At 39.7% G+C, this 26,663-nt stretch overlaps 1 protein-coding gene across 1 annotated transcript in view; it reads right to left on the bottom strand.

The window, feature by feature from the left end:
* LOC127570984 (collagen alpha-6(VI) chain-like) overlaps positions 1–26,663 on the bottom strand; it is a 117,880-nt gene that overhangs the window by 51,897 nt on the left and 39,320 nt on the right. Inside the window, exons 11-19 of the mRNA XM_052016955.1 lie at positions 24,020–24,098; positions 14,628–14,773; positions 14,299–14,391; positions 14,119–14,172; positions 10,415–10,486; positions 10,285–10,311; positions 10,142–10,186; positions 10,004–10,057; positions 4,127–4,189 (exon numbers count right to left, since the gene is read on the bottom strand). Of these exons, the coding sequence (XP_051872915.1) occupies positions 4,127–4,189; positions 10,004–10,057; positions 10,142–10,186; positions 10,285–10,311; positions 10,415–10,486; positions 14,119–14,172; positions 14,299–14,391; positions 14,628–14,773; positions 24,020–24,098 (633 nt within the window). The remainder of the gene's footprint in view (positions 1–4,126; positions 4,190–10,003; positions 10,058–10,141; positions 10,187–10,284; positions 10,312–10,414; positions 10,487–14,118; positions 14,173–14,298; positions 14,392–14,627; positions 14,774–24,019; positions 24,099–26,663) is intronic.

Raw genomic sequence — 26,663 nt, 5'->3', positions numbered from 1 at the left:
AAAACTCGGTTGGAGAGAGTTTGCCAGCTAGCAAGAGAGAACTTGAAAACCAGCCAGATAAGAATGAAGACATGTTTTGACAGATGTGCTCGTCCTAAGACATTTGCAGTGGGATAAAAGGTATTAGTATTTTTCCCTAGCCAAAACAATCCATTGCAATCTCATTTTTCTGGACCATATATTATTGAATCCTGAGTAACTGATTTGACATATATAATCAAAACACCAGATAGACGCAAGAAAACACAACTCTGTCATGTAAACATGCTGAAGCCTTATTATGAGAGAGATTCAGTTGTGGTCATGGTGGATGATATGAAGGTTGTTTCTAGAATGTCTGATGTTGATAATGAGGAAGGCCATTTTCATTAGCAGTAGATGCCAGTGATGAAGCTGCAGGAGCTGTGTTGTTGCAGAAGGGTGACCTTGATGATATTGACCATTCTGTAGCTTACTTTTCAAAGACATTTTATGAACATGAAAAGAATTATTCCACCATAGAGAAAAAATTACTGTCACTTGTTTTAGCCTTGCAACGTTTCAGTGTATATGTTTGCACCGCTCAGAAACCATTGACTGTGTATACAGATCATAACCCATTGGTGTTTCTGAGCTGAGTCAAAAACAAGAACAGAAAGCTGTTAAACTGGAGTTTAATTTTGCAAGAGTTTGACCTCATGATAACACATTAAAGGCAAAGATATTGTGATTGCTGATTGTCTTTCCCGATGTTAAATGGGAAACATGTATCTTTACTTATCTGATATTCTGTAATTGTGTAGCATGATAATTATTAACATTACTAACTGTATGTGCGGTAAAATTCTTTTTCTTGGAAAAAAATTCTTTTTAGGTGGGAGGTGTTATGGACTCGGTGAATGTCCCTTTAAGGTAGAGTTAGTAGTGTGTGTGTGTGTGTGTGTGTGTGTGTGTGTGTGTGTGTGTGTGTGTGTGGCGTGCTTATGTCAACAGAAGATAAAGGACGTAATGACGTTGTTGAAGAAGTCAGTCGAAGTCAAAGAGGGAGAGAGAGAGAGAAAAAGGAGAGAGACACCAGCCTGCTAGTTACTCTATCGATGGATGAGAAACAATAACTGTGTCTGTCACTGTAATCCATGTATGGAAATTGGAAGTAATCCGGTGGAGTTCACTTTGTTGCTGACCTGTAGAAGGAAACAGGTATGTGTGTGGACGGCCACGATTCGGATGCTTTTCGGGGCGAGGAAGTCACTACCGAGTAAACAGTGAGGTATCGTTTGGGTTCCATCGTGGAACATTTGGATTTTGTAATTACTCTCTCTATGTTCTCTACATCTACGTCTTATCTTCAGACAACGGTGGTTGTTGAAGAAGCCTTTGCTCATGTTTCACCTTACGGCTTGCTGAACTGAACTTTAAGAACCATTCCTGGACTTAGAGTTTGGGACTTTGCCCCACACACACACACAAAGAGTTTAGTTTTTGGGGTTAATGTTCAAGGTTTAACATTTTTACTTCTAACATACTAACATTTTTACTTTTATTTTTCTTATTATCATAAGTAGTGATTAATAAAATAGTTTTTAACACTGAATCATGACTCAGTGTGTTTCTTTTGTTGCTGGTTTGTAACAGTATGAATGGCATGCAAAGCAAATTTTTCACTGTACCTCAGTACATGTGACAAAAATAAACCAATTTACCAATACATATTGACAATTTTTCAGAATAATTGGTCTTACTTAGTCTTCTTGGAACCTTTGTGCTTCAGAATGCTGTGATTCTTCCAGGACACTAGACAGTGGAAGGGTCAATTGCCACATTTAGATTTAACCATTAGAACAGTATTGTCTGAATCAATGGAGCTCACCACTATCTTAAACCTCTTTGGATTTAGATCCATCTAAGAAACATCAGCTGGCTAGACAGAACAAGTGAAATTCAAAGCCTTTCTATTTAATGAGCAGAAGGTAATTCTGTTCCACCACTGTATTGTGTTAATCTCATGATTCCACGTGTCTCTATCAAATCCCAAAGCAACTTTAAACATGAAAAGAATCATCTTGCCAAGCACCATGTAGCAGGAGAGTTCGTCAGTGGCAACTGGGCAAACAATTGCCCTCATAACTGATAACTTGATTAAGATCTCCTTAGACAGCTGGGTGTACATTTGAATGTATGGGTGCGTGTGTGTGTGTGTGTGTGTGTGTGTGTGTGATTGCGTGCGCACGTGTATGTGTTTGTGTGTGTGTGTTTATGTACATGTGTGTGCGTGTGCATGTGTATGTGTTTGTGTGTGTGTGCTTATATATGCGTGTGTGTGTTTATGTGTATATTAGCAGATTAAAAACTGCCCGGCATGTCATTTAACATTCCTGGATAGATCTGTAGGAAGGCTGTGGTACACAAGGAGAATAATAGTAGTGTGCTTGGGAAGATTGGAATCCTTGCAAAACTTGAAAGTGATGATGACAGGAGGAAGCAGCTCCTGCTGCTCACAGCAGGAGGAAGGTATGCAGGAAACTAACATAATAAGGAACCCAGTAAACAGTTGCCAGACCAGTAAGTCTTACAGTTTAGCAATTTAAAAATAAAAGCTCCGGCATCAAAATAATTTTGTACCTTCTCTTGTCCCAAAATGCCATCATAATATCCAAGATTTCTGCCATATTTCTTAATAGGTCTTCATATCCCTACAATCAACTCCCCAAAATTGACAGCATGCACAGAAATTAACGAACTATTCTATGTGAGTGGTGTGTACTTCCTTTCAACAATATTCATCAAGAGGCTCCTGAAATGTGCAATGTGTAAAAACATTGTCTATTGTTGATCCCTAGTTTCCCTGAGAAGACATTTGCTTGAAGGTCTGCAGCCCTCGTGTTAGATGAATGAAGAAGATTCCAAGATATAGATCTAGCATTGATAAATCAGGATGGTGTGCAATTAGATAATTGGTAAGAACTGGACTGTGCTTGTGATTTCAGCTTTGTTGATGGTGGAGAGGCATTGAGGAATACAAGAACGGGAGATGATTATGTAGGTATTGAGATATTCCATTATTTTCTTCATGGGAGATGTGTGCGGCAATTTGTTTTACACAGAGAGTGGTGGGACCTGGAATGCGCTGCTGGTGGAGGCAGATATGATAGAGGTTTTTAAGACGCTCTTAAATAGGCACATGAATATGCAGAGAAGGGAGGGATATGGACCATGTGCAGACAGAAGGGATTAGGTGTCATTAGCTTAATTAGTTCAGCACAACATCACAGGCTGAAGGGCCTGTTCCTGTGTTGTACTGTTCAATGTTCTATGACTGATCCATATTTTACCTCCATCTATCTGTCTTGGTTCCATGACCATTAGCACCTTTGTCCAACTAAAATCAATCTTAATTTTGACAGTCTCAGCTGACCCTGTCTAAGTCACTATTTTAGAGCGATTTCTCCATTTTTCCATGGCCCTTTGTGTGAAGAAATGAATTCTGACATGAGCCCCGATTAGTCTAGTCTTATTGGTTCCCTGTTCTGGACTCATTCGCCATTGACAAGGGTCTTGATCCTATTAAATTCTTTAACTCCATTGAACAACAATAACATCAACAATTTATATTGATGTAGAAAGGGCATTTAAAGTAGCATCCCCAGAAGCTTCACAGAAATTCTGACAAAATATCTACTAAAAATGTGACAGGTAATTGTTTTATGTGGCAATCCAACACATGGTTTGAGAGCAGACAGACTCCTATATTATTACAATGCACCTGTCCAGAGAATAGGGAAGGGAAAACAAAAATGATTCTCCTCAAATTTAATGGAACTGGGTAAATATGCTATTTATGAAACTCTAATGCAATGGTTTTATCAGTTGTCTAACACAGTAATATAGTATGGATTGAGAAGTAAGGTTTATCAATCAGGCCCATCCTTTGCAACAATTCCTGAAGTCTGACCAGTTTTTTTTAAGTTCATTGAATTATTGATGTATGTAAAATTCTAACCAAACAAAATCTCCAGAACTTCCATCTTAACTGGGTACATTCTATAAGATACATCCTCATGCAGGTCTAAACAAGGTAGGAAGAATAGCACTCTATGCAGTCTTTGGTTTTCTACTACGAAGTAGTCCTTTTCCAAAGATCACTCACAGGGTCTCCACGTGAACCAGTCTCTCCACGATCACCTGGAAGTCCTTTTTGGCCCTTTCTACCCTAGAAATTAATGCAAGCAATATTAGTTCTGAGAAATGAATGATCTTAAATCACAGCTTCTGAATTCAACTTATTCGATAAGTGAGGCCATTTGCAGTGTCCAAGAATAGGATGCAGCCCTTTGAGATCAAACAAAAAATTCACTAAGATCAATCAGTGATTGTAATGTACATGAAATCCAAAGCATTGTGTATCAAAGTAACATACTGGGCAATTAGGTTTCATATTCGGAGATTCCAGTCCCACCCACAGAATCAAGGAAAATTATAACACTTTAACGCAATCAAGAAGGGAAAAATTGGGCAGTAGATCACACAAGCCTGTTGTTAAATACACCTAATCTGAGCATCAAGATCATACCAAAGAAATACTGTAAACACACCTCTTGCAAACTCCTCAGTCCAAACTGGAGGGTCTGGGCAGTGTTGGATTAAAAAGTAATTTGTTGCAAAAATAAACAACTTATTGAATGAAGATATAGAAAACAGCTATCCTGAATTTTCATTATAATGCACCCATGAAATTGTATTTTAGTTTAACTAATACTACAAACTTGAATCCCATTTTCCTTTGTAAAGATGATCACTACATTTTTAAAGCTTTGGTTAGCATTCCTATGTTTTATACAGAATCTGTAAAAACATAGGATCAAGCTGCTAGGCAGGAATATCTATTGCAGGTTCAGGTAATGCAGACCTCGAGTTTCAACCTTGCAGTTTATGCCATCTTACTCCCTCAGCATTTTAGTTTAAACTTTATCTATTATTAATGCTGATTTATCCACAACTACAGAGAAACATTTGTAACAAGACAGCATTAACTGAGCAGACTGTTGGTAGATTTTCTTCTTTTTCACTTGGGTGATAAGTAATCACCTGGGTCACACAGAGAATACTGAATGGGAAAATTATTATCCCCATGGTGAAGCTGCCCAAGCATTCTTGTTTCAAAATAATGGAGAGAAAATTAGGCACTCAGAAAAAACAAACACTCCAATATTTAAATGGACTTTCAAAGTCTTTAAAAAGGTACCAAAGAGGATAAAATTTTAAGAGGAATGGATAAAGGCAAGGTAGTAAATTAGGTTAAACACTGATCAAAAGGGAGTAAATAGGGAGTAGAACCCCAATTTTAATCCCACGGCTGAACCTGTACAACCGATGGCAAAGGCAGGTGACAAACCATCCAACATTTTGTAATGTTTTAATTCCAAGGTGTGACTTGGATTGATCACTCTAATTTAAGAATAAGGACTAGGTGACTGATGGTTGAGAGTGGGATTTCAGAAAACTGAGGCTGCTACTGATGGAATGTGTTTTCCAGGGCTCAAACTGCTGGTTGGGGATTGCACTGGGAGAGAAGTTCAAGGCTAAAGATGGCCGAAGTTTCTGCAAGAAGCCCAGGGATCTCTTTCTCTTGCTGCCCGGTATGGGAGGACATGCTTTTTTCCCACAGGACGCAGTCATGCAACACAGAAACAGGCCCGCCATGTCCATGCTGCCCTTGTACTATCTACACTAACCCTATTTACCCACATCACTTCTGCTTCACCCTGCCGGGTTCGCATCCTCTTCACACTTCACCGTCTATTTTCAGCCACCCAGCGGCCCGTCACTGTGGTGTATCCCTTGGTTAGTGGGCCCTTTGCTCTGTCCATCGCTGCTACTGGTTCACCCTACATGGTCCACTGGGCCTTCACCCTTTCAAGTCCGCTTGAGCTCCACCCTGCTGTAGCCATTTCAGGTCCGCTTGATCAATCTGCCCCCTCCCTTCAGGTCCACTTGAGCTCTACCCTACTGGCTCCGCACCCAGTTTGCCAAATCCACTGTGGATCATCCTGCTGCCTCTGTGCTCTTTCCTGCCGCCTGCTACCTCTGTGCCCCACACGTGCGGCCCTCTCGTTTCGCTCTGCCCATTCATGTTTCACCCAACCTGGTGTGCTGGCTCGTCACCCTGCACCTGCTCCCATTTCGCGGCCCATTTCCCATCACCCAGTGACCAATTAATGTTGCATACTCTTTGGTTAATTGCCCTCTTCGCTCTGTTCATCCCTGTTCCTGGGTTCACCCTACCCGGTCTGCTAGGCCTTCACCCTTTCAGGTCTGTTCAAGCTCCACCCTGCCGAGTCCACACCCAGTTTGCAAAATCCACTGCGGAGCATCCTACTGCCGCCCACTACCTCTGTGCTCTCGCTTCGCTCTCCATTCTCAGGCCGTTTGTGTTTCACCCAACTTGTTGTGCTAGCTGCTCACCAAGCAGGTCCTCACATTTCGCGGTCCACTTCCATTGCCTTGCTTTCCCTGCTTCAGCCTTGTGGGCGGTCATGTGGTTAATAATTGAAATAAGGCTTGTCAAGTAAAACCTTAAATAAAAATTGATGTTGCTAGTCAAGGCAAAAGGGAGAAAAGGATAAAAATCAGGTTGGGCCATTGGAGTTAGGATTACCCACATGGAAGACAAGGACCAATGCAGATTGGTTGTGTTTAGTTTCACCTTGCAGGAGTTGGGATTTGGAGCGGGAGATTTGTCAAAAGGTAGTCTCTGTGCTTGTGAGTTTCACCTTGCAGGGTGGGGACTTGGAGCGAGATTTGGAGTGGGAGATTAATAAAGAGGTGAGTCTCTGTGCTCATGCTTGGGAGTTTCACCTTGCAGGGGTGGGGACTTGGAACAAGATTTGGAGCGGAAGAATTGAAAAGAAGTGAGTTTCACTTGCAGGAACTTGAGATAAGTCAGCTAATTGTTAGTTATTAGGTGATTGGCTAATTAGCTAATTATCTGCACCAAAATAAAGAAGTTAGGGTCGAACGGAGTGGCCATTCTGGAGCAGCCATTTTGAGAGGGGCTGTTGTCTAGTCAAAGTGCTGCTAGTTGTCTAAGTGTGAGCTTTAGTGAATACCAGGCTTCAGTGAGGAGGGCGAGCAACACTAAGGTAAGGTGAGGGTAGGTTCTTATTCTTTTTTTCCTGTCTCTTTATTTTCCCTCAAAGCTTTTGTCATGGCAGGTGAGCTCAGACCTGTGTCATACTCCTCCTGTGCAATGTGGGACCTAAGGGAGGCTGCCAGTGTTCCTGATGACTATGTGTGCAGGAAGTGTGTCCAGCTCAGCTCCTGACAGACCACATGACGGCATTGGAGCTGCACATGGATTCACTCTGGAGCATCCGCGATGCTGAGAATATTGTGATAGTGATGGGCAAACTAGTGGGTCTGAAGGTAGACAAGTCCCCTGGTCCTGATGGGATGCATTCCAGGGTACTGAAAGAAATGGCAGAAATTATAGTAGACACACAAGTGATAATTTACGAAAATTCTCTGGACACTGGGCAGGTCCTGGTGGATTGGAAGACAGTGAATGTCGCGCCACTGTTTAAAAAAGGATGTAGGAAAAGGGCAGGTAACTATAGGCCAGTTAGCTTAACGTCCGTAGTCAGGAAAATGCTTGAAGCTATCATTAAGGAAGAAATAGCAAGACATCTGGATAGAAGTGATTCCATCAGGCAGACACACCATGGATTCAGGAAAGGCAGGTCATGTTTGACAAACTTACTGGAGTTCTTTGAGGATATAATGAGCACAGTGGATAGAGGGGAACAGGTGGAAGTTGTATACTTGGATTTCCAGAAGTCATTTGATAAGGTGCCGCATAAAAGACTTATCTATAAGATAAGGATGCATGGAGTTGGGAGTAAGGTATTAACACAGATAGAGGATTGGTTAACCAATAGAAGGCAGAGAATTGGCATAAATGGGTGTTTATCTGGTTGGCAATTAGTAGTGAGAGGGGTACCGCAAGGATTGGTGCTGGGCCTGCAACTGTTCATGATATACATTAACGATTTGGAAGAGGGAACCGAGTGTAGAGTATCTAAGTTTGCTGATGACACTAAATGGAGTGGAAAAGCAAATTGTGCAGAGAATATGGAGACTCTGCAGAGAGATATAGATAGGTTAAGTGAGTGGGCAATGGTCTGGCAGTTGGAGCACAATGTTGGTCAATATGACGTCATCCACTTTGGAAGGAAAAATAGAAGATCAGATTATTATTTAACTGGTGAAAGATTGCAGTATGCTGTTGTGCAGAGGGACTTGGGAGTACTTGTGCATGAATCGCAAAAGGTTGGTTTGCAGGTGCAACAGGTTATCAAGAAGGCAAATGGAATGTTGGCCTTCATTGCTGAAGGGATTGAATTTAAGAACAGGGAGGTTATGCTGTAACTGTACAGGGTACTGGTGAGGCTCCACCTGGAGTACTACATGCAGTTCTGGTCTCCTAACTTGAGATATACTGGTTTTGGAGGTGGTGCAGAGGAGGTTCACCAGGCTGATTCCGGAGATGAGGGGGTTAGCCTATAAGGAGAGATTGAGTCACCTGGGACTGTACTTGCTGGAATTCAGAAGAATGAGAGGGGATCTTATAGAAACACATAAAATTATGAAAGGGACAGATAAGATAGAGGCAGGAAAGTTGTTTCCACTGGTAGGTGAGACTAGAACTAGGGGACAAAGCCTCAAGGTTCGGGAGAATATATTTAGCATGGAGATGACAAGAAATTGCTTTTCCCAGAGAATAGTGTATCTATGGAATTCTCTGCCCAGGGAATCAGTAGAGGTTACCTCATTAAATATATTTAAGACACAGTTAGATATATTTTTCCATAGTAGGGGAATGAAGGGTTATGGGGAAAAGGCAGGTAGGTGGATTGGAGTCCATGGCCAGATCAGCCATAATCTTATTGAATGGCGAGCAAGCTCAATGGACCAGATGGCCTATTCCTGCTCCTATTTCTTATATTCTTATCTGTTTCCAGAGGGTAATTTTTATGTGGCTTCAGGATTAAAACTAAAACCATGAAGAAAGAACATGGTATATTTTTGCAAATGGCTATTTTGAAAATGTAATTCATTGTCATAAGCAGCTATGAAACTCAGTGGATAAAGGCATTTAAAAGAGATTTACATATACACGTGAAGAGTGAAAACATCAAAGCATAGGGCTAAAGGACACAAGATTAGCATAGATATTTCCAGTCTAAAAAAACAGCACAGAAATAAGTGAAGGGTTCCACATGGGCCCCCATTTGTATCAAAATGTCAACTCCAATTATGGAATGTGGCTTTTCTTCACTGCTTAGAGGATATTCTGCTCATATTCTGCCTCTGTGTTTGACTGATATTTTATCTACACAAGATCCCTATTTATATTCAATGGTAAGTAAGGTTTCAGGCAAGCTCTGGTATGGTGGTGGGGAAGAAAAGGTGCAGAGCTAACTTAGCTCCAATGTTGCTCCATTTCTATTTGGCATGTCAAGATAGGATTATCCTCTTCATTTTGAACATTTATTCACAGATTTTCTTCACTATTCTAAATGCTGTAACACACATTGCTATTAGCTATTTTTCCTGGTTTCACCACCTTATAGATTTGGAATGATGTTGTATACTCCAATGAGAAATCCTATTGGAAATTCAAATCAGAATAGAATATGCTGCAAATGGAAACCCGGTTCATCAATGTATGAAAAAGAAAAGGCACATTAATTGGGTAAAGGAACTAACTTTTCAGATTTAACAACAGCAGATGAATAACTTTCCACTTATCATTGTTGGTTGGAATTCGCAGATGCATGGAAAATGTAGACTGAGTTCTATACTTAAAACAATTTCCCACTTTTTTGTTTCATTGATATCAATGAATTCACTGTGTACTTCCTGCATTTGTAGTTTATGAAACAACAGGACAGTTCTGCACAAGGGAACAGATACAAACTTCTTGGTTATGATGACTGCTAAAAAAATAGTTAAAAAAAGGTTTTACCAGTTTACCACTGTTGCCCTTTTCACCCAAAACTCCAGGAAGACCTTGGTTTCCCTGCAGGAACACAGCATTCTATTAATATTCATAATGTATTTGTAAGTAATCTTTCGGTGCAAATCTTCTATTGAAAGATCATACCTGCTCTCCAATTACTCCATCAATACCATCGTCCCCATTGCTCCCCTGTTGTGGTAGAATGTTGAGTTTTAGCACACCAGCAAATTTTGAAAAGTGGCAAAAGAAAATATTCAAATAAGATTATTTTATTGTGCCATATTTACCTTCTGTCCTCGATAACCTCTTCTTCCCTGAAATATTTACACAGTTGATTATGAATTTGTAAGACTAAGAAGGTAAATATATTTGATTAATATCACTGAAGCGAGCAGTAGTTTAGAAGCACATTCTTACCTTGTCACCTGTGTCACCACGGCATCCATTGTCTCCTCGAGTGCCATTATATCCATGCGGGCCTCTCTCTCCCTAAAGAAACAGTTCAACCTATTCTTAATAGAACAAGGTATTTGAACAAATTCCTTAAAGCTCAGTTATTACAATTTCCATCAATAGAGAAGAAGTCACACTAAATGGGGAAAAGGAATAGCCTGGACCTTGCAGAGAAATATTGGCTACAACCTGTGCAACTCCGATCATTACTCCGTGAATGTGGAAGTGCTGAAATTATTGTCAGCCTTTTATGTTATTTTTCACAATTATGCTCCGACATTAGGCTCCTCATAATGGAAGCGCAAAAGTTCCATTACTCTTCATATTCACTTTTCCTGAATAGGGCTCGTCATTTATCACTGAATCCAGTGGCAGTTCATGTTATGGATTTCCTAGGCCACCTCTGGACATGTCCTTTCTCAGGTGGCAGCAAGTGTCTTCTCCTCAGTGTGGAGGAAATATATTTCTTTCCAACTCTTCACAGTTCCAGCAAAGCTTCAAGAGAACCATCAGTGTAGCAGGGAACAGGCTTTGAGCATTCAGAACTCATTATCATACTATGTCTTCTCTTCTTTCCTACCAAGACTGCTTTAAACCTTTGGATTGTCTCTTCAAACATTGAAATTGAGTTCACATCATGAAGATTCTCATCAAAACTGCTGTCACCAAAACTAAACCAACATTACTGAGCAGGCAGCATTGAAATAGCACTAACAGATGTGCTGAATTTATTACTGCACTTGCCATGTGGTATCAAATTATCCCAGCCCACCAAATCTGCTCTGATTATGTTTCTGAGTTAATACTGGATACAGCAACTTTTTCACCCAAAGGGTGGTCAGTATATGGAATGAGCTGCCAGAGGAAGTGGTTGAGGCAGGTACATTAACCGTATTTAAAAGGTACTTGAACAGGTACGTGAATAGGAAAGGTTTAGAGGGATGTGGGCCAAATGTGGGCAAATGGTACTAGCTTAGAATCTTGGTCGGCATGGACCAATTGGGCCAAAAGGTCTGTTTCCGTGCTATATGACTTTATGACATGAATTCATTTATAGAATTCACATTTGCAGCTGTGTTTGACTATTGCAGAACAGGTGTCCGGGGAAAATAAATTTGGATCAAAGACAGACAAATGCAGCAGCATTCAAATAATTGGTAAAAGCTGGAGGAGGGGAGAATACAGGGAAAGGCTAAAAGGAAACTCTTACTATGGTCAGATATTTGGAATGCAGGTAGTTATAGTCGAACCATTAACAGCAGGAAGGACATGGAGTCAACAACAGTCCAAGACGCTTGAAGTAGCATAAATGACAATAAAATATTTTACAAAACAGATTGTGGTGAAAATCATGTGACAGCACAAAGCGCATTGAGTTTTCTGAAGGCTTGTTCTTAACATGCCTTTAACCAGTAACAACTGCATTTCAACTTCTAGTTCCAAAGAGAGAGCAGCCCCAAGCATCAGTTACACCACGAGTCAAAATCTTGAATCATTCAATCAATGATTACATCTCTGCTCCGAGCTAAATATATCTTTTGTAAGTCCATTATAGTCTTACGTAAATAGATTCGGTTTAGTTATTGAACAAACTTTCCAAACTGAGTCAGAGATTTATGTATAGACTACTCCTCTTAACTGAAGGTTGCTAATGTAAATTATCATTTAATTCTAACATTTTTTCATACGTTGCTGGGTTATGAATATTTTGTTTAAATCAAATTGTGGGAAATTCCAATTCCATTTTGTTTACACAAATGAAAACAAGCAGGAGTAGACTGTAATATAGACTGTAATATTTAGCTAAATTCTTTATAATCAAATTTTCCCAATTTGTTTCCTTTGCACATTGCTATACAAGATATTTAGAACTTTTGTCTCCTGACTAGTTTAGAATGAATTAACAGCAATATCCTGCTGTTCGTTATTTGAAGCACAGCAAGAGTAATATGCAAATAGAGACAAACAGAGACAATTCTCCCCATGTCTCAGATGGTCTCCATTTAAAAAAGAAAAACTGGAGTTAGCTGTGTAAGGATGGTATGAATTCTCCCCCACTAATAGATGACCACATTTATCTTATCAAGAAAACTAACTCGTCAGATTTGTTCCCCTCAATACTATCAGTACTAACCGTGCAGTTTAAAAACAGACTTAATAATACAAAGGAAAGTTTGATTTAGTACTTATAGCCTTTTGATTATGTAGAACATTGATAGTACTAATTTTAACATAGTTTAATTGTTAACACAATACATTTATTTAAGCATTTTGGAACAACAGTTCAAATCCTGAAATTAAAAACATTGCACGACTTTAATCTGAAACACCAAACAAATCTACTAATTCATCACAGAGATGAAACCAATGCAAACAAAAAACAACACTACGATAAATCACGCATCTACTGAAATTCTCAATTCCCTCAAATGAAAGGGAAATTGAACAACTGGTATTAATGGCATCGAATTTACTGTCACCTATTTTTGTACTCTGTGTAACACCAGTTTCATGTCTTTTAAGTTTCCTCTTGCAAAGTAAGTTTTGTCAATACTTTGCAAAACAGTTTAAAGAAAATACATTCAATTTTAACTTGCCAAAATCTGTATTTTATCAAATGGACATCCGCTCTGCCAGTGGTAGTAATCAGTCATTTTTAGACACTCTGAACTCTGGGCAGGCCAACCACCTATGTGCTGAGGTGGTAGATTGCTTATAATATGTTAAAACAGGGATACATGATGTATGTTGAACTTTAGTTAATATTTCAAGAAAAACTGCTTGTGGTAAGCACATGCATTCTCCAAACAAAACCCCAATTCTGCTCTGTGAAAAATTGCGTGGAGAATGCATCACACATTTGTCTGTAAGTTCCATGAACTGCAGAGCTGACTGTGTCTTGGGAAGTAAGTTTTAAGTTAATTTTATGGGCAAGTGGAAAATAATCCGAAGCTTTGATACCCACTTATCCCTGGACTGACCATGCTGCTGTTATAAATACAGGGAATGCTAGAAATACTCATCAAGTCAGACAGTATCTGTGGAGAGAGAAGCACAGTCAGCATTTCAGGATAATGATCTTTCATTAGAAGCACTTCAATATTCTGATGAACGGTCATTGATCTGAAATACTGACACTGGTTCCCTCTCTACTGATGCATTTTCTGTTTTTATTCAGATTCCCATTATTTGCAGTTTATTTTGCCTTTTGATTACTTTGCCACTGAACTTATAGCCACAAGGCCACCTGATACTAACAAACATGGAACCGACATGCTTCACCCAGTCACCCAGTTGGTGCCTGTACCTTCCTTCTTCTACTTAAATAAGACTGATGCCTCAAAGTGGTTCCAGTCACTTTTCTCCCACCATGAAGCAGATGCTGGTACATGCCATTGATCAGCTGCCCAGGTTGGAATCAACCCCAAAAGAAACTAAGTTTGAAGCGGTCTAACATTCTAGGCGGAAAGTATTTAAGCTATTCAGTGTTGGAAGGTCCCCACATTGGCTTATTTTCTGTGCGTCTATGTGTGAGCCAAAAAAATTTTTAATGTGTTGCCTGATAAGTGTCACAGAGTTCAAAGAAACAAAAGCAGCTTCATTTCACTTCAAGAAAAGGAGAGCAGATGACAATATTCTAGAAAAATATGTTAAAAGTGCTAACTTACTGGTGCTCCTTCTTCTCCTGGGTAGCCTGCATATCCCCTTGGACCTATACGCCCCTAAAATAATATCAAAGCTTCTGTTAGGAAATGAAAGTAAAAAGGGATTGTACTTTATGTTCTTGAATTTCCATAAGCAATTTGTAGAAAATAACTGTTGGAAGAGCAAAGAGATTATTCACTTACCTTCTGTCCTTTTCTTCCTTGCAAACCAGTTGTCCCAGGTTCTCCCATGCACGTACACCGGACCTTACAACACTTCATTTCAGCAACTGCACTCTGAAAACAACAAAGGAGATACATTGTAAAATGAATTTCTAAATGTGATTATCGCTGAATAGCAAATTCTTCACCAGAGAAATATTTGGTGAATCAATATTAGGATCAATCACAAACAATAACAATATTAAAGCCGCATTGAGTCAATGGAACGTTGCTGCTTCAAGTCCTATTTTCCCAGGGAAACTGACACAAGATATGAACGAATCTGTCCTGCTTTTATCAGAACCACTTACTATTTGTTTAAGCAAAGAACTTTCAATATCATCCATTTCAATTGACAGCTGTTGTTTGTATCCAGATCCAGTTCCAAAGTCAGTAAGAAAAGCCTCATCAATTTTCGAAGCATCTTGCAGAGCCACAGTAATAAGGGCATTGATCCCTGTAATTATAAGATAACTGCTTATTATTGCATTTTACTGCTAACACTGAAGATTCCATTTGGATAGTAAAATGACGGATGGAGTAGCAGAATAATATTTTCAGCAACTTTGTGAAATATGTGCACCAATGGACCATAACAGAAAAAATAATAAGGAATTATAGAAAACCATGACCTTCCAAAAAAGAGGAATGGAGATTGGAAATTGTTTCAGTCATATACATTTTTTGGCAAAGAGGGAAAGGAACAAAGTATTCACTCAGAAAGCAAAATATTGAATCCATGTATTATAAAAACAGAGAATGCTGAAAATACACAACAGATTAGACAGCATCTGTGGAGAAAGAAATAGAGTGAACATTTCAGGTCAATATCTTTCATCAGAACAAAGTTGAAACACTCACTCTGCTTCCCTCACAGATGCTGCCTGACTTGCTGAGCGCTTCCAGCATGTTTTACTTTTACTTCAGATTTCCTGCCTCTGCAGTCTTTTGCTTTCAAATTGCTTAACCATGTTCAAAGTATAATTCACCACATGAGCCTAATTTTTTTCCTGCAATGAGTCTACTTACACCGAGGCCTTCAACTCAAAGCCTTACAACAAAAAAAATGGTATCAAGCTGAAGCATTTCTTCTGAGCTCATCTACTCAGTGAGATATTCTACCTGCTCAAATGGTGCCACTTCCCACTAAGTTGCTGACCAATTACCTTCCAGTTGTGTGTCACCTCTGGCTGCTGGTTGGTACGACAGTGGTTCCCATTTTTGGGTATTATCACAGGTCCTTTTTAACACTGTGTCAACATTAAACTATCTCAGTGGTTCCTCAAAAAAAAGTTTCTTAACTGCTCCATCCTTTCAAACCTCAGCCCACCTCCAATCTTCCCTTCCTTACCAAAATCCATTTCTATTATTTATCCATTTATCCATTTGCAAAAAGCAAACTGCTGGAAGAACTTAGTGGGTCAGGCAGCATCTGTAGAGGCAACGTGCTGGTCGGTGTTTTGGGTCAAGACCCTGTATCGGGACCTTTTGGTAAGAACATTGACATAGAGCAGAAGAGCAGTAGGAACAGTAGCGGGAGAACAGTGACAGAGGGGCTCAGAACTGTCAAAAGAGATTAGACAGTTTATGCCTGTATTCCTTGAAGTTTAGAAGAATGAGGGGTGAACTTATTCGAACAACGGGAGACTTGATACAGTAAATGTTGACATGCTTTCATCTGTGGGAGAGTCTGTTCAAGAGGAAATAGCTGCAAAATAATGGCTGGTCATTTAAACTGAAATGACCAAGTTCATTTAGTTGAGGGGTGTATAAATTTCTTCTCTCGGAAGGTGAAGACCAAATCATTAGATGTTTTTAAGGTCAAGAAATGAGGGTTACAGAGAACTGGCACAGATGATGAGTTGAGGCCAGCATAGATCAGCCATGATCATATTGAGTGGAGGAGCAGGCTTGAGGGCCTGGTGTCTACCCCTCCTCCTGTTTGCTTGTGTTATTGTGTTCTGGTGTTCTCAGTGTACAGAGAGGTCTTCAGACATTAGGTTTCTAAAAAGACGAAATAAAGCTTGAAGGAACCACATATGGCCTGTGTCTTTGTTCTGTGGTGGGGCCTACAGTTCACCATATAGATAAGAGAAAGACATTCCTGGCAATGAGAGTGCAGAACAATAGAGAAGACAGCAACACTGGTGCCCCAGTCACAGAAGGCACCACACAAGTAAAGCCAGAGCCTTGGTTCCTTGGTCAATCTACTGGATCAGTTTGACAATGATTGTAAACATTTACATCCACAGGCTTCTTCAAGAAGAGAGGCTGTCGTTGGACTTGACAAGTCCCCACTGCCACAGTTTCTTTACCTGGCTGCTGGCAATGTGCAGAGATATTGAAAGAGTCTCACTTGACACACAATTGTAAAAGCAGGCTACTGACTGCTTATTGCTGGGGTATTGATTTGTCTCAGCACGTCAAGCAACAAAAGAAGCCAGAATGAGAGGACAATTGGGATTGTGCCTTCAGCCATCTTCCCACTGGTATGGTGTGCCATCAATTTCACCACCAGAAGAACAGGAATTTTCATCAACCACATTTGATTTAATCACAGCTGATGCGAACCCACAAGCAGGTGTGCATTAAATTCCACAGAAACTGTGATGGTACTTTTATACCGTGACAGTCTGAAGCGAAACACTTTTTTGCATGAGGAAATAGAATTAAGGTTTGGTTGTGAGTGACAAGGGGATACCCCCTTTAAAGCTCATTGATGACATCTGTAAGGAACCTCCCCAGTAGGAAACAAGAGCACTATGTAAAGTGCCACATGATTACCAGGTGTGATACTGAACAGCCTATGTCAGTGTTCCTCAATCCTGCATAACAATAATTCCCTATGTTCAATATCTGTGCCCAGCTGAGCAAAGCTCTGGGTGGATTGTGCCTTACCCCATGTGGATGCTAAATGATTGTTTCTGCACTGTGTCATCTTGTAGTCATTTGCAAATCACCAAGTGTAAAGCAAATCAATTGGTCAGACAGACCTACTGACATTCATGGCTCCCTGTAATGATGCATCCTCAAAAGGAATAAAGGCCTCTTCAAGGAACTATTAACAGATATGTCCACACAATTTTGCACTAGGCTTGAAGCCCAGGAAAATAATTAAAAAATGAATGTGGATTACTGCTGGAAATGTAACAAACTTGAATTCAATATACTCAGGCTCTTCAAGTTCAATGTTCAAATAAAGTCAATATGCTCTTTTTAATTCTGTCACGAGGCATCTGTGATTTCTGCCCGTCCACCTCCACTTGATAAGAGGATGGATGTGTTACACTTTTGAGTTGCTCCATTTGTGGTCAGCTACCTCAGATTGTGTAGCTCAATTTTTGAGATCTCTTTGTCTTCTATAACTGTTCTGTGAGTGAGTATCAGGCAGCAGCAGTGAGTGACAGCTATAAATGAGTGTGACAAAACACAGAGAGTGAAGACTAACATGATGCATAACATTTGGCAAGGCAGAATGAGGAAACGAGGGAGACAAAAGGTATAACACAGACATAAACAAATCAGTCACTTTTCAGTGAAGACTAATGTGATATATTGGGGTCAGTTAAAATGACTGTCCCCACGACATTTCAGTTTGGGCACAATGCTTCTACAGCTCACATCCTCTTCTACCTCTAAACATGCCTTTCTTCCTTCTGTTGATGGGAAAAATGACCTCCCCCTTTATCCTGACTACAAGAACAGTGAGTCGAATAAAGCATCAATCGGTCAGATCCGGCTGATGGCCTTGTTCTCAATCATCTTGTGCACAAGACCCTGTCACCATTTCAGAATAATTCGATCAATGATTACATTATGGCTCTGACATAAGTAAATCATTATAAAGTCCATGGTTACAGATTTATAATAAATAAATTCAGCTTAATTACTCGACAAACTTTCCAGACTGAGTCATAGATTTGTGTGTAGTCTACTCCTTTTAATCAGCTGCCTAATATAAATTGTTTTATAATTTAAAAAGTTTTAATAGTACACTGCCATGTCATGTTTATTGCTTATATCAAATTATTAGATATTCTCAATTCCTTTTAGTGCAACAAATGAAAACAAACAGGAATAGACTTCTATGCAGATAATAATATTGAGCTATATTCTTTATGGCTCCATTTTCCCAGTTTATATCCTTTGCATGTTAAATATCAAGGCAAGATATTTAGAACCTTTGTCTCCTGCCTCGATTGGAATGTATTAGGAGCAATATCCTGCTGTTTGTTATTTGGGACACAGCAGGAATGATATGCAATTGCAGACAATATTTTAACATTCTCCCCAATGTCCTCAGATTGTCTTCACGTAAAAATGAATAATCTGTAATTTTCTGTATAGGTGGTATGAATCCTCCACAACTGAAAGGTTACCATGTCTGTATTTTCAAGAAAATTAACTCCTCAAAACTTGTTCGCCTTGATGCTTTTGGGTCTTACTGCTATAAATAAACAAATGCATTTTAAAAACAGACAATAATATAAAGCTCAATTCTATTATCACCAATGATTAGACAATTAAGTTTTTTTTTTAAAGAGGCCAGACCTCTGACATCAATTGCCTGACTATTCAGATGGGAGGTGCCTTGTAATTTGCAAAAATCAGAGATTCATAATGTACATTGAACCCCAATTAGCAGTTCAGTAAAAATTGTTTGGTCTAAGCATGTGTATTCTCTCGTCTCATTGTTGTATATAGAACACCAATTCTACTTAATTTAAAATTGCTTGGAGAATACATCATGCATTCACAGGTCAGTTTCATGTCTGTGGAGCTAAAGATGTCTTAAAGTTAACTTAACAGTCATTTCTTATGAGCCAGAATAATCTGGCACTACACTATCCTGGGCTATCCATTTCTCCCTGGCCTTAACATGCTGCCAGTAATAAGAACAGGGTAAGATAGAAATGCCACCAGGTCAAATAGACTCTGTGGAGAGAAAACCAGAGTTATTGTTTCATGTCAATAACCTGCCACCAAAGGCAGTCTAATGTTCTGATTAAAGAGCATTGACCTGAAACACCGACTCTTTCTTCTTCCACAATTGCTCACAATCCCGTTGGGGGGCATAAAAGTTGGGACGGAATCTTTAATAAAGCAATCATGTTGAGTTCAGATATTCTGACTCGCTAAGTTCTCTTCTGAGTTTTCCACATAGATTTTTCCACAATCACACCCACCCATCTGCTTCACTCCCACCTACTTCCCCCAGCCCCTTCTCACACCTGAATCATGCCTTTCCAAAACGGATAGGTACACGCAGGGGCAGGGCTTAGAGGGATATGGGCCGAACATAGGAAATTGGGACTAGATGGGTGGGCACCATGGTCAGCATGGACTTGTTGGGCCGAAGGGCTTGTATCCATGCTGTATTGCTCTGTGACTCTATGACTAACCAAAATCCACACAATAGTATTAGCTGGAGAAAAATAATCATCCCTAAAAATGGCAATGAGGGCAAACATTAATGCTTCACCAGTTCACTCAGCATTTGTTCGATGTGTCTGCCTTGATTACTGCACTAAAGTCATCTGAGAACACTGGAAATACATCACATGCATAAGTGCAGAACATGAATGCAGAGCAAAAGACCATGTGCATTTGGAGTAGGCAATCTACATAGCTCTGCATTGACTCCTGATGAACTTTTCTCCAGCAGAACCCAGTAATTCAACCCTTCAGGAAAAATCAGCTGTGGTGACAGAAAGTGCAAATTTGGGGTAGGGGACAAAGATAACGTTGATGTAAAATCCAGCAGATTAAATGCCAAGAGTAATATAAACTGCAGAATCAGAAAACAGGCATGTAAATGATGACTGTCAGCACAGTAAGGGAATGAAGAAAGTATCAATGATATTGAAAATTTGAGCTGGGAACTTCTGAACTCTGTGACTAGGAGTTTCTGTTTAAGACAGTTGTACCTTCACTGTTCCAAAGCACAGACTGGAATATCTCACCAAACCACATAATTACCAATGACATCATTACATCAGTGAGTAGTAGGACTTCTTTGGTATTACTTCAAGTTCTGTAGAATAATCTTACTCTTATTAGAAAGGCAAAAGGCAGTTTGCTTTTCATAAAATGATTGAGTGTCAGATGATTAAAGTGAGACACTCAATCTGGTGTATTCCTCAGGAAATTAGAAACTGTAGGAACAGTTGGCCAGACATCAATTTTATCTGACAGATCCATTTCAGCTCAGACTTTCACCATTAGGTAGGAGACTTGCTGAATTTTTATCTCTCTCTGTCTCTCACTCTCTCTCTCAAAAGAATAGAGTTAGAATACGTTGTGCTCTATCAGTTATTCAGAAAAGCAAAGATTGTAATTACAGGACTATCTTTATTGCTGTAACCTTTTTTGGGTGGTGGCTTTTTTGAGGCAGGTCAATATTTAAAAGTTTTCCTCTGATTATTTAGATTTTCTAATTCAATATATATAAACAAGAGAAAGATGTTCAAGAAAACAATGAATTCAGCGGTACAAGCAATGATAAAATATAAGGAATAAAAAAATTAAAGAGGTTGATAAAGCCTAATTCTTCAAGATATTTCTTATCAAACTTATGCAGCACTCCTTAAAGAGATTATCTACTACTTAAAATTTAAAGACAGGTTCAATTATTCTGGCTATTGCTGCATTCTGCAAACATTTGGTGCTTTTGTAGTTATTTCAATAACCTAAAGTCTATAGACAGTGCGAGTGGTGCTGAACAACATTTTGCTAATGCCAAAAACTGCTGAACAAATTAGTTAGTCTGAGACATGAGCACACCAATAGGGGGATTTGGTAATTGGTGATTGGTTTATTGTTGTCACATGTACCGAGATATAATGAAAAGCTTTGTTTTGCATGCCATCCATACAGGTCATTCAAAACATGTACATTGAGGCAGCACAAAAGGAAAGACAATAGCAGAATGCAGAATATAGTATTACAATTACAGAGCAAGTGCAGTGCAAGTAGACAAATAAGGTGCAAGGGATAGATAGAGCACTCGCCTTTATCGTACAAGAGGTCCGTTCAAGAGTATTATAACAGCAAGTCTTATACACCATGACAAAGAGGAGCACAGGCTACATGGGAGCTGGTTGAGAGGGGAAGCGGGTGGACAATTTGCTGGAAGAGGAAAAAGAAAAAAGTTGTCTCAGTAGAAGGTCTGTAAGAAGATATGAAAGTTAGAATCTTGCAACCACAGATATAGGTTACTCAACTGAAAGTTACAATTAGAGAAATAAGGCAAAAAATGAAAATGTAGATACATTTGATTTGAACGAGACTTAGGAGAGAAAAGGAATCCTTGCAGCAGACATTGAAGGCCTGCTATTTGGTATTAATGTACAATTTTGCAGAAGAGGACATAAGCAACAGGGGTCACCAGAGCTGATCCCTGCTCTTTGGAGCATAATCCTTAAGCTTGGGAGTAAGAAGTGCTGATTTAGGTCACCCAGGAGACATTGTTGCAGGATTCTTCACTCAACATTAACCAGTAACATAACATCCTATCACATTAATCCCTGTAATTTTATATAAGCAAATAAAAACTAACAGCTCTTACCACTGCAGTGTCTACTCCAACCATTAACACTGCACATAAAATCTTACAGGCTATATCTTGTCAGATTGTTCATGGAGAAATTCTGTGAATAAAACCTCACCAAAACTTCAGCAAGGATGTCTTCACAGTACCCACAATTGTAAACTCATAGAAGCAAAAGGACTGCATTTCTCTGACTGCCAAATTGGATATGTTAATGTGTTCTTCTTCTTCTAGGCTAAAGCTGTAAACAAGTTCAAAGCCACTGTACCATGAGGCATTGAAAATGCTTCAGCAACGACTCCAAGGTGGGTGGACAGATTTATCGCTTTTATTTGGAAAAGGTTTTGTATGGGATTGAACTTGATTCTGGCACTGTGAAATACTTGCATAATGTTAACTGTTATCTGAACGCCTGTTGCCTGTTCTACCTTATGCGGTGAAAAATATTTCAATGAATTATTAACAGAATTACAGATGTTCTTCCATATCACTGCTACACATTTGTCATTTTAGATTTTTGAGAGAAGTATTTATTCTGTCTGGGATAGGTACCATGATAAAAGCTAATTTCTACAGATCATTCTCCAAACTCAGATGGCTTAAACTTAGCCTGGTTATCTGCAGAAACTGCTGGTTTAGAAACCTGCCCAGCAGAAGGAAGGGAGGATTTGGAGAAGTCACATTTAGCTCCTTGTGATGATTAGAAATGGTAATGGGGTTAAGGAACAGAGTGGAGAAAACAAATTTAAACCACCAAATCAAATTACCTCATACCAATTTAATAATATTTTTCCATCAGTTGAAATTGAATCCAGAGTGGAAAAATAGACTGATATTATCTACATAAAGCAATAAAACCAATGAATTTGTACAGCCAAGATCAATCAAAGTAACCGAACAGGTGATTGTGCACATAAGGTTATGGAGTGAGAGTTTCAAATATTTTATTTATCAAAGCTCTTAATTTTCCAGTGTTGATATACATCATACATTTTCATAAAATATATTAAAGAGAGTCGCTGTGACAGAAACTAGTATAAATTGAGCAGGATCTAATAAACACACTAACTGAAGGAAACATGATACATTTCTACCATATGTACTCTACAAGCAATAGACGCAGGGATCCCTTGTGTATTCTTAGGATCCAGTACTAGTCAGGATTCCCTGGACTCTCCCAACCAGAGAAATGTCCTTTGTCCTAACCGTCTCTCCCCCACCTTCTCTGCAAATTAAAACCAACTAGTTTTCTCTCCTAGTTCTTACAAAGGGGCCTTCGACTGAATCTGTTTCTCTCTCCACAGATTCTGCCTAACCTGCTGAGCATTTCCAGCATTTTCTGTTTTTACTCCAAACAGCCATGTGGGATTGGGAATAGGCCCTAAATTTTTCTTTTCAGTCCCTTTTTCCCCCAAAGCAATATTTCTCAGAGAGACCTATCACAGCAGAGTTGCTGCAAGATGACATCATCCACCTACACTGTGCCAAGGTATCCAGGTGAAATGGTGAAGTTACATGAGGTGGTCACCTTCTGGTGCCATAAATATATCTTGAGCACCCGCCCAAAATATTTAAATGCCAAAGATGAGGCACAGCCAGAGTGAAAGAGATTAGTTAGTTCAGCTTCTATTGCCATTATACTTTAGGAATTTCAAGCCCAAATTCAACCACATGTTGCTAATTTTGTAGTATCGACAGTACTTTAAGAATTCACTGAAATTCCTCCTGTTGGCAGTTTTCCAGCCTTGTACTTACACCAGTTTTTCCAATCATGTTTGGATAAGAAATTCACTTCTTTATCTTAGAAATTAATCCAAAGCACCTTGGGTTCTGGCTTTGAAACTGCAATTCTACATATCTGGGAATGGCTCTTACTTGCTTCAAACACAAGCTGGAGAAATGAATGTGAAGGTCATAGTGCTGAATTCATACCACTTAAAAATTTCCAGTCATTAAAATCAGGAACTGCAAATTGTTCATGCTGACATCTGCACCAAATCCTCCAGCTGCATTCTGCATAAGCAAGATCTTTGAAATGTATGGTTTTTGGCATTAAGTGTGTGTACCAATGTAACTGGAAATTCAACCTTTATGGATTCACTTAACAGGTCTAAAAACACCAATAGTCCTGTATCCGAATGAAGAAGGACTTACCTTTATCATACATTAGATCTGAAAGTTGTTTCAGCCTCTCCTTCGTGCCATCCCATCCATCTGTGAATATTAGTACCACCTATGAAGAGATTATAATTAAATGCACAGCTGTTGTTGTTAATTTACACATAAAATACTTCTTTCTTTCTTCTGTTTTTATCAGTTTAATTACATTTTCATTGCCATTAACTGAAATAATATTAAAGTAACTGCAGGTACTTGCACAGAGTTTACAGCACAGAGACAGGTCATTTTCTACAACTAATCTGTCCTGGTGTTTATAGCCCACTTGAGTCTCCTTCCATTCTATCCACCTTATCTTGGCTTGTCAGAATATTTTTTTCTATTCCTTTCTCTCTCAATTACTTGTCTAATTACTTTTTAAAGGCTTTTTGTTTCAACACACCCTGTTCAAAGTAAATTCCATATTCCAAGCACTCTGCAAGTAAAGTAATTGCTCCATGTTTTCCTGTCAGATTCACCATTGAATATGTAGTTCCCAGTTTTCACAAGTTTAAGCATTCTCTCCATATTTGTGGTGGGCAAGCTATTGGAGAGGATTCTTAGGGATAGGACTTACAAGCATTTGGAGAAGCACATTTTTATTAGGGATAGTCAGCATGGCTTTGTGAGGGGCAGGTTGTGCCTCACGAGCCTAATTGAGTCTTTCGAGGAGGTCACAAAACAAAGTGATGAAGGTAGAGTGGTGAATGTGGTGTATATGGACTTTAGTAAGGCATTTGACAAGTTTCCTCATGGTAGGCTCATCCAGAAAGGCACAGGATCCATGGAGACTTGGTTGCATGGATTCAGAATTGGTTTGCCCACAGAAGGCGATGGGTGGTAGTAGATGGAGCGTATTCTGCCTGGAGGTCGGTGATGAGTGGTGTTCCACAGCGATCTGTTCTGGGATCCCTGCTCTTTGTGATTTTTATAAATGATTTGGACGAGGAAATGAAGGGATGGGTTAGTAAGTTTGCAGATGACATGAAGGTTGGAGGTGTTGTTGATAGTGTAGAAGGTTATCGCAGGTTACAACGGGATATAGACAGGATGCAGAGTTGGGCGGAGAAGTGGCAGATGGAGTTCAATTTGGAAAAGTGTGAAGTGATACACTTCAGAGGATCAAACATGAAAGCGGAGTACAAGGTTAATAGCAGGATTCTTAACAATGTGGAGGAACAGAGGGATCTTGGGGTCCAAATCCATAGATCGCTTAAAGTTGCCACTTAAGTTAGGGTGGTTAAGAAGGTGTATGGTGTGCTGGCCTTCATTAGTCGGGGGACTGAGTTCAAGAGCCACGAAGTAATGTTGCAGTTCTATAAAACTCTGGTTAGACCACACTTCAAGTATTGTGTTCAGTTCTGGTCACCTCATTATAGGAAAGCTTTAGAGAGTGTTCAGAGGAGATTTACCAGGATGGTGCCTGGATTAGAGAACATGTCTCATGAGGAAAGGTTGAATGAACTAGGGCTTTTCTCTTTGGAGCAACGCAGTATGAGAGTTGACTTGATAGAGACGTATAAGGTTATGAGGGGCATAGATAGAGTGGACAGCCAGCGCTTTTTCCCCAGGCAGAAATGGCCAATACCAGAGAAAATCAGTTTAAGGTCAGAAGGGGAAAGTTTAGGGGAGATGTCAGAGGTAGGTTTTTTTTTTACAGAGAGTGGCGGGTGCCTGGAATGCACTGCTGGGGATGGTGGTGGAGGCTGATGCATTAGGGAAACTTAAAAGACTCTTAGATAGGTACATTGATATAAAACAAAATGGAGCGTTATGGGCTGGTGAGAGGGAAGGGTTAGATTGATCAAGGAGTTGGTGTCTATATATGGGCACAACATCATTGGCCAAAGGGCCTGTACTGTGCTGTACTGTTCTATGTTCTATTTCACCTGCCCAACCCACTCGCAATGTTTGGGAACTCTGAACCTCCTAGAGGGAAAGCTGCCATAGCTCTTTCCAGCCTTATAAAAAGGGTGTGGTTGAATAAAACGCATAAAAATTAGTGTGCCCAAAAACTGTGCTGTCAGCAATCTACAGTGCTGCAGTAAGATCTGGACACCATACTCCAGAGATGGAGGCTAAAGAACAACCATATGCACTACCTGCAATACATTCTGAAATTATCTTGGATAAAGAGAATCACAAATTCTGGCATCCTGGATTGCCTAGTAGGTACATATTGCTCAGGCAGTGATCCATTGGGTATATTCATCAGATGAATGATGGATGAATTTCTAAACACATTCTCACTGGAGAATCCACTTTAGGGAAAAGGTCAATTGTGTGTACAAACCTCCACTTTAAAGACATCTGTAAAAGGGACCTTAAGGTATTGGGTATCAATGTGACAATTGGAATGCAGTTGAACAGATTAAGGTCAGTGGAACCATAAACCATGCAAAGGCCTTCATAAGGGCAAAGAGCTGCAAACACCATGTGCAGTGCAGAGACCCTGCAGGAAGAACAAACAACATACATGCTCACACACACACATAGAGTTAAGTCCATCTTCAAGTGCAACAGATGAAGCGGGAATTGTTAGTCCCATGTGGGGCAGACTGTGCTCTCCAGCAGACTCAGGATACTCCGTGGGTCCAGGTCCCTGGTCCATAGTCTCTCTAGCCTACAATGACTACTCAAC

This window comes from Pristis pectinata, chromosome 5 (assembly GCF_009764475.1).
Source record: "Pristis pectinata isolate sPriPec2 chromosome 5, sPriPec2.1.pri, whole genome shotgun sequence".
In the NCBI taxonomy this organism is placed as follows: domain Eukaryota; kingdom Metazoa; phylum Chordata; class Chondrichthyes; order Rhinopristiformes; family Pristidae; genus Pristis; species Pristis pectinata.
This window is presented reverse-complemented; position numbering and strand designations above follow the sequence as displayed.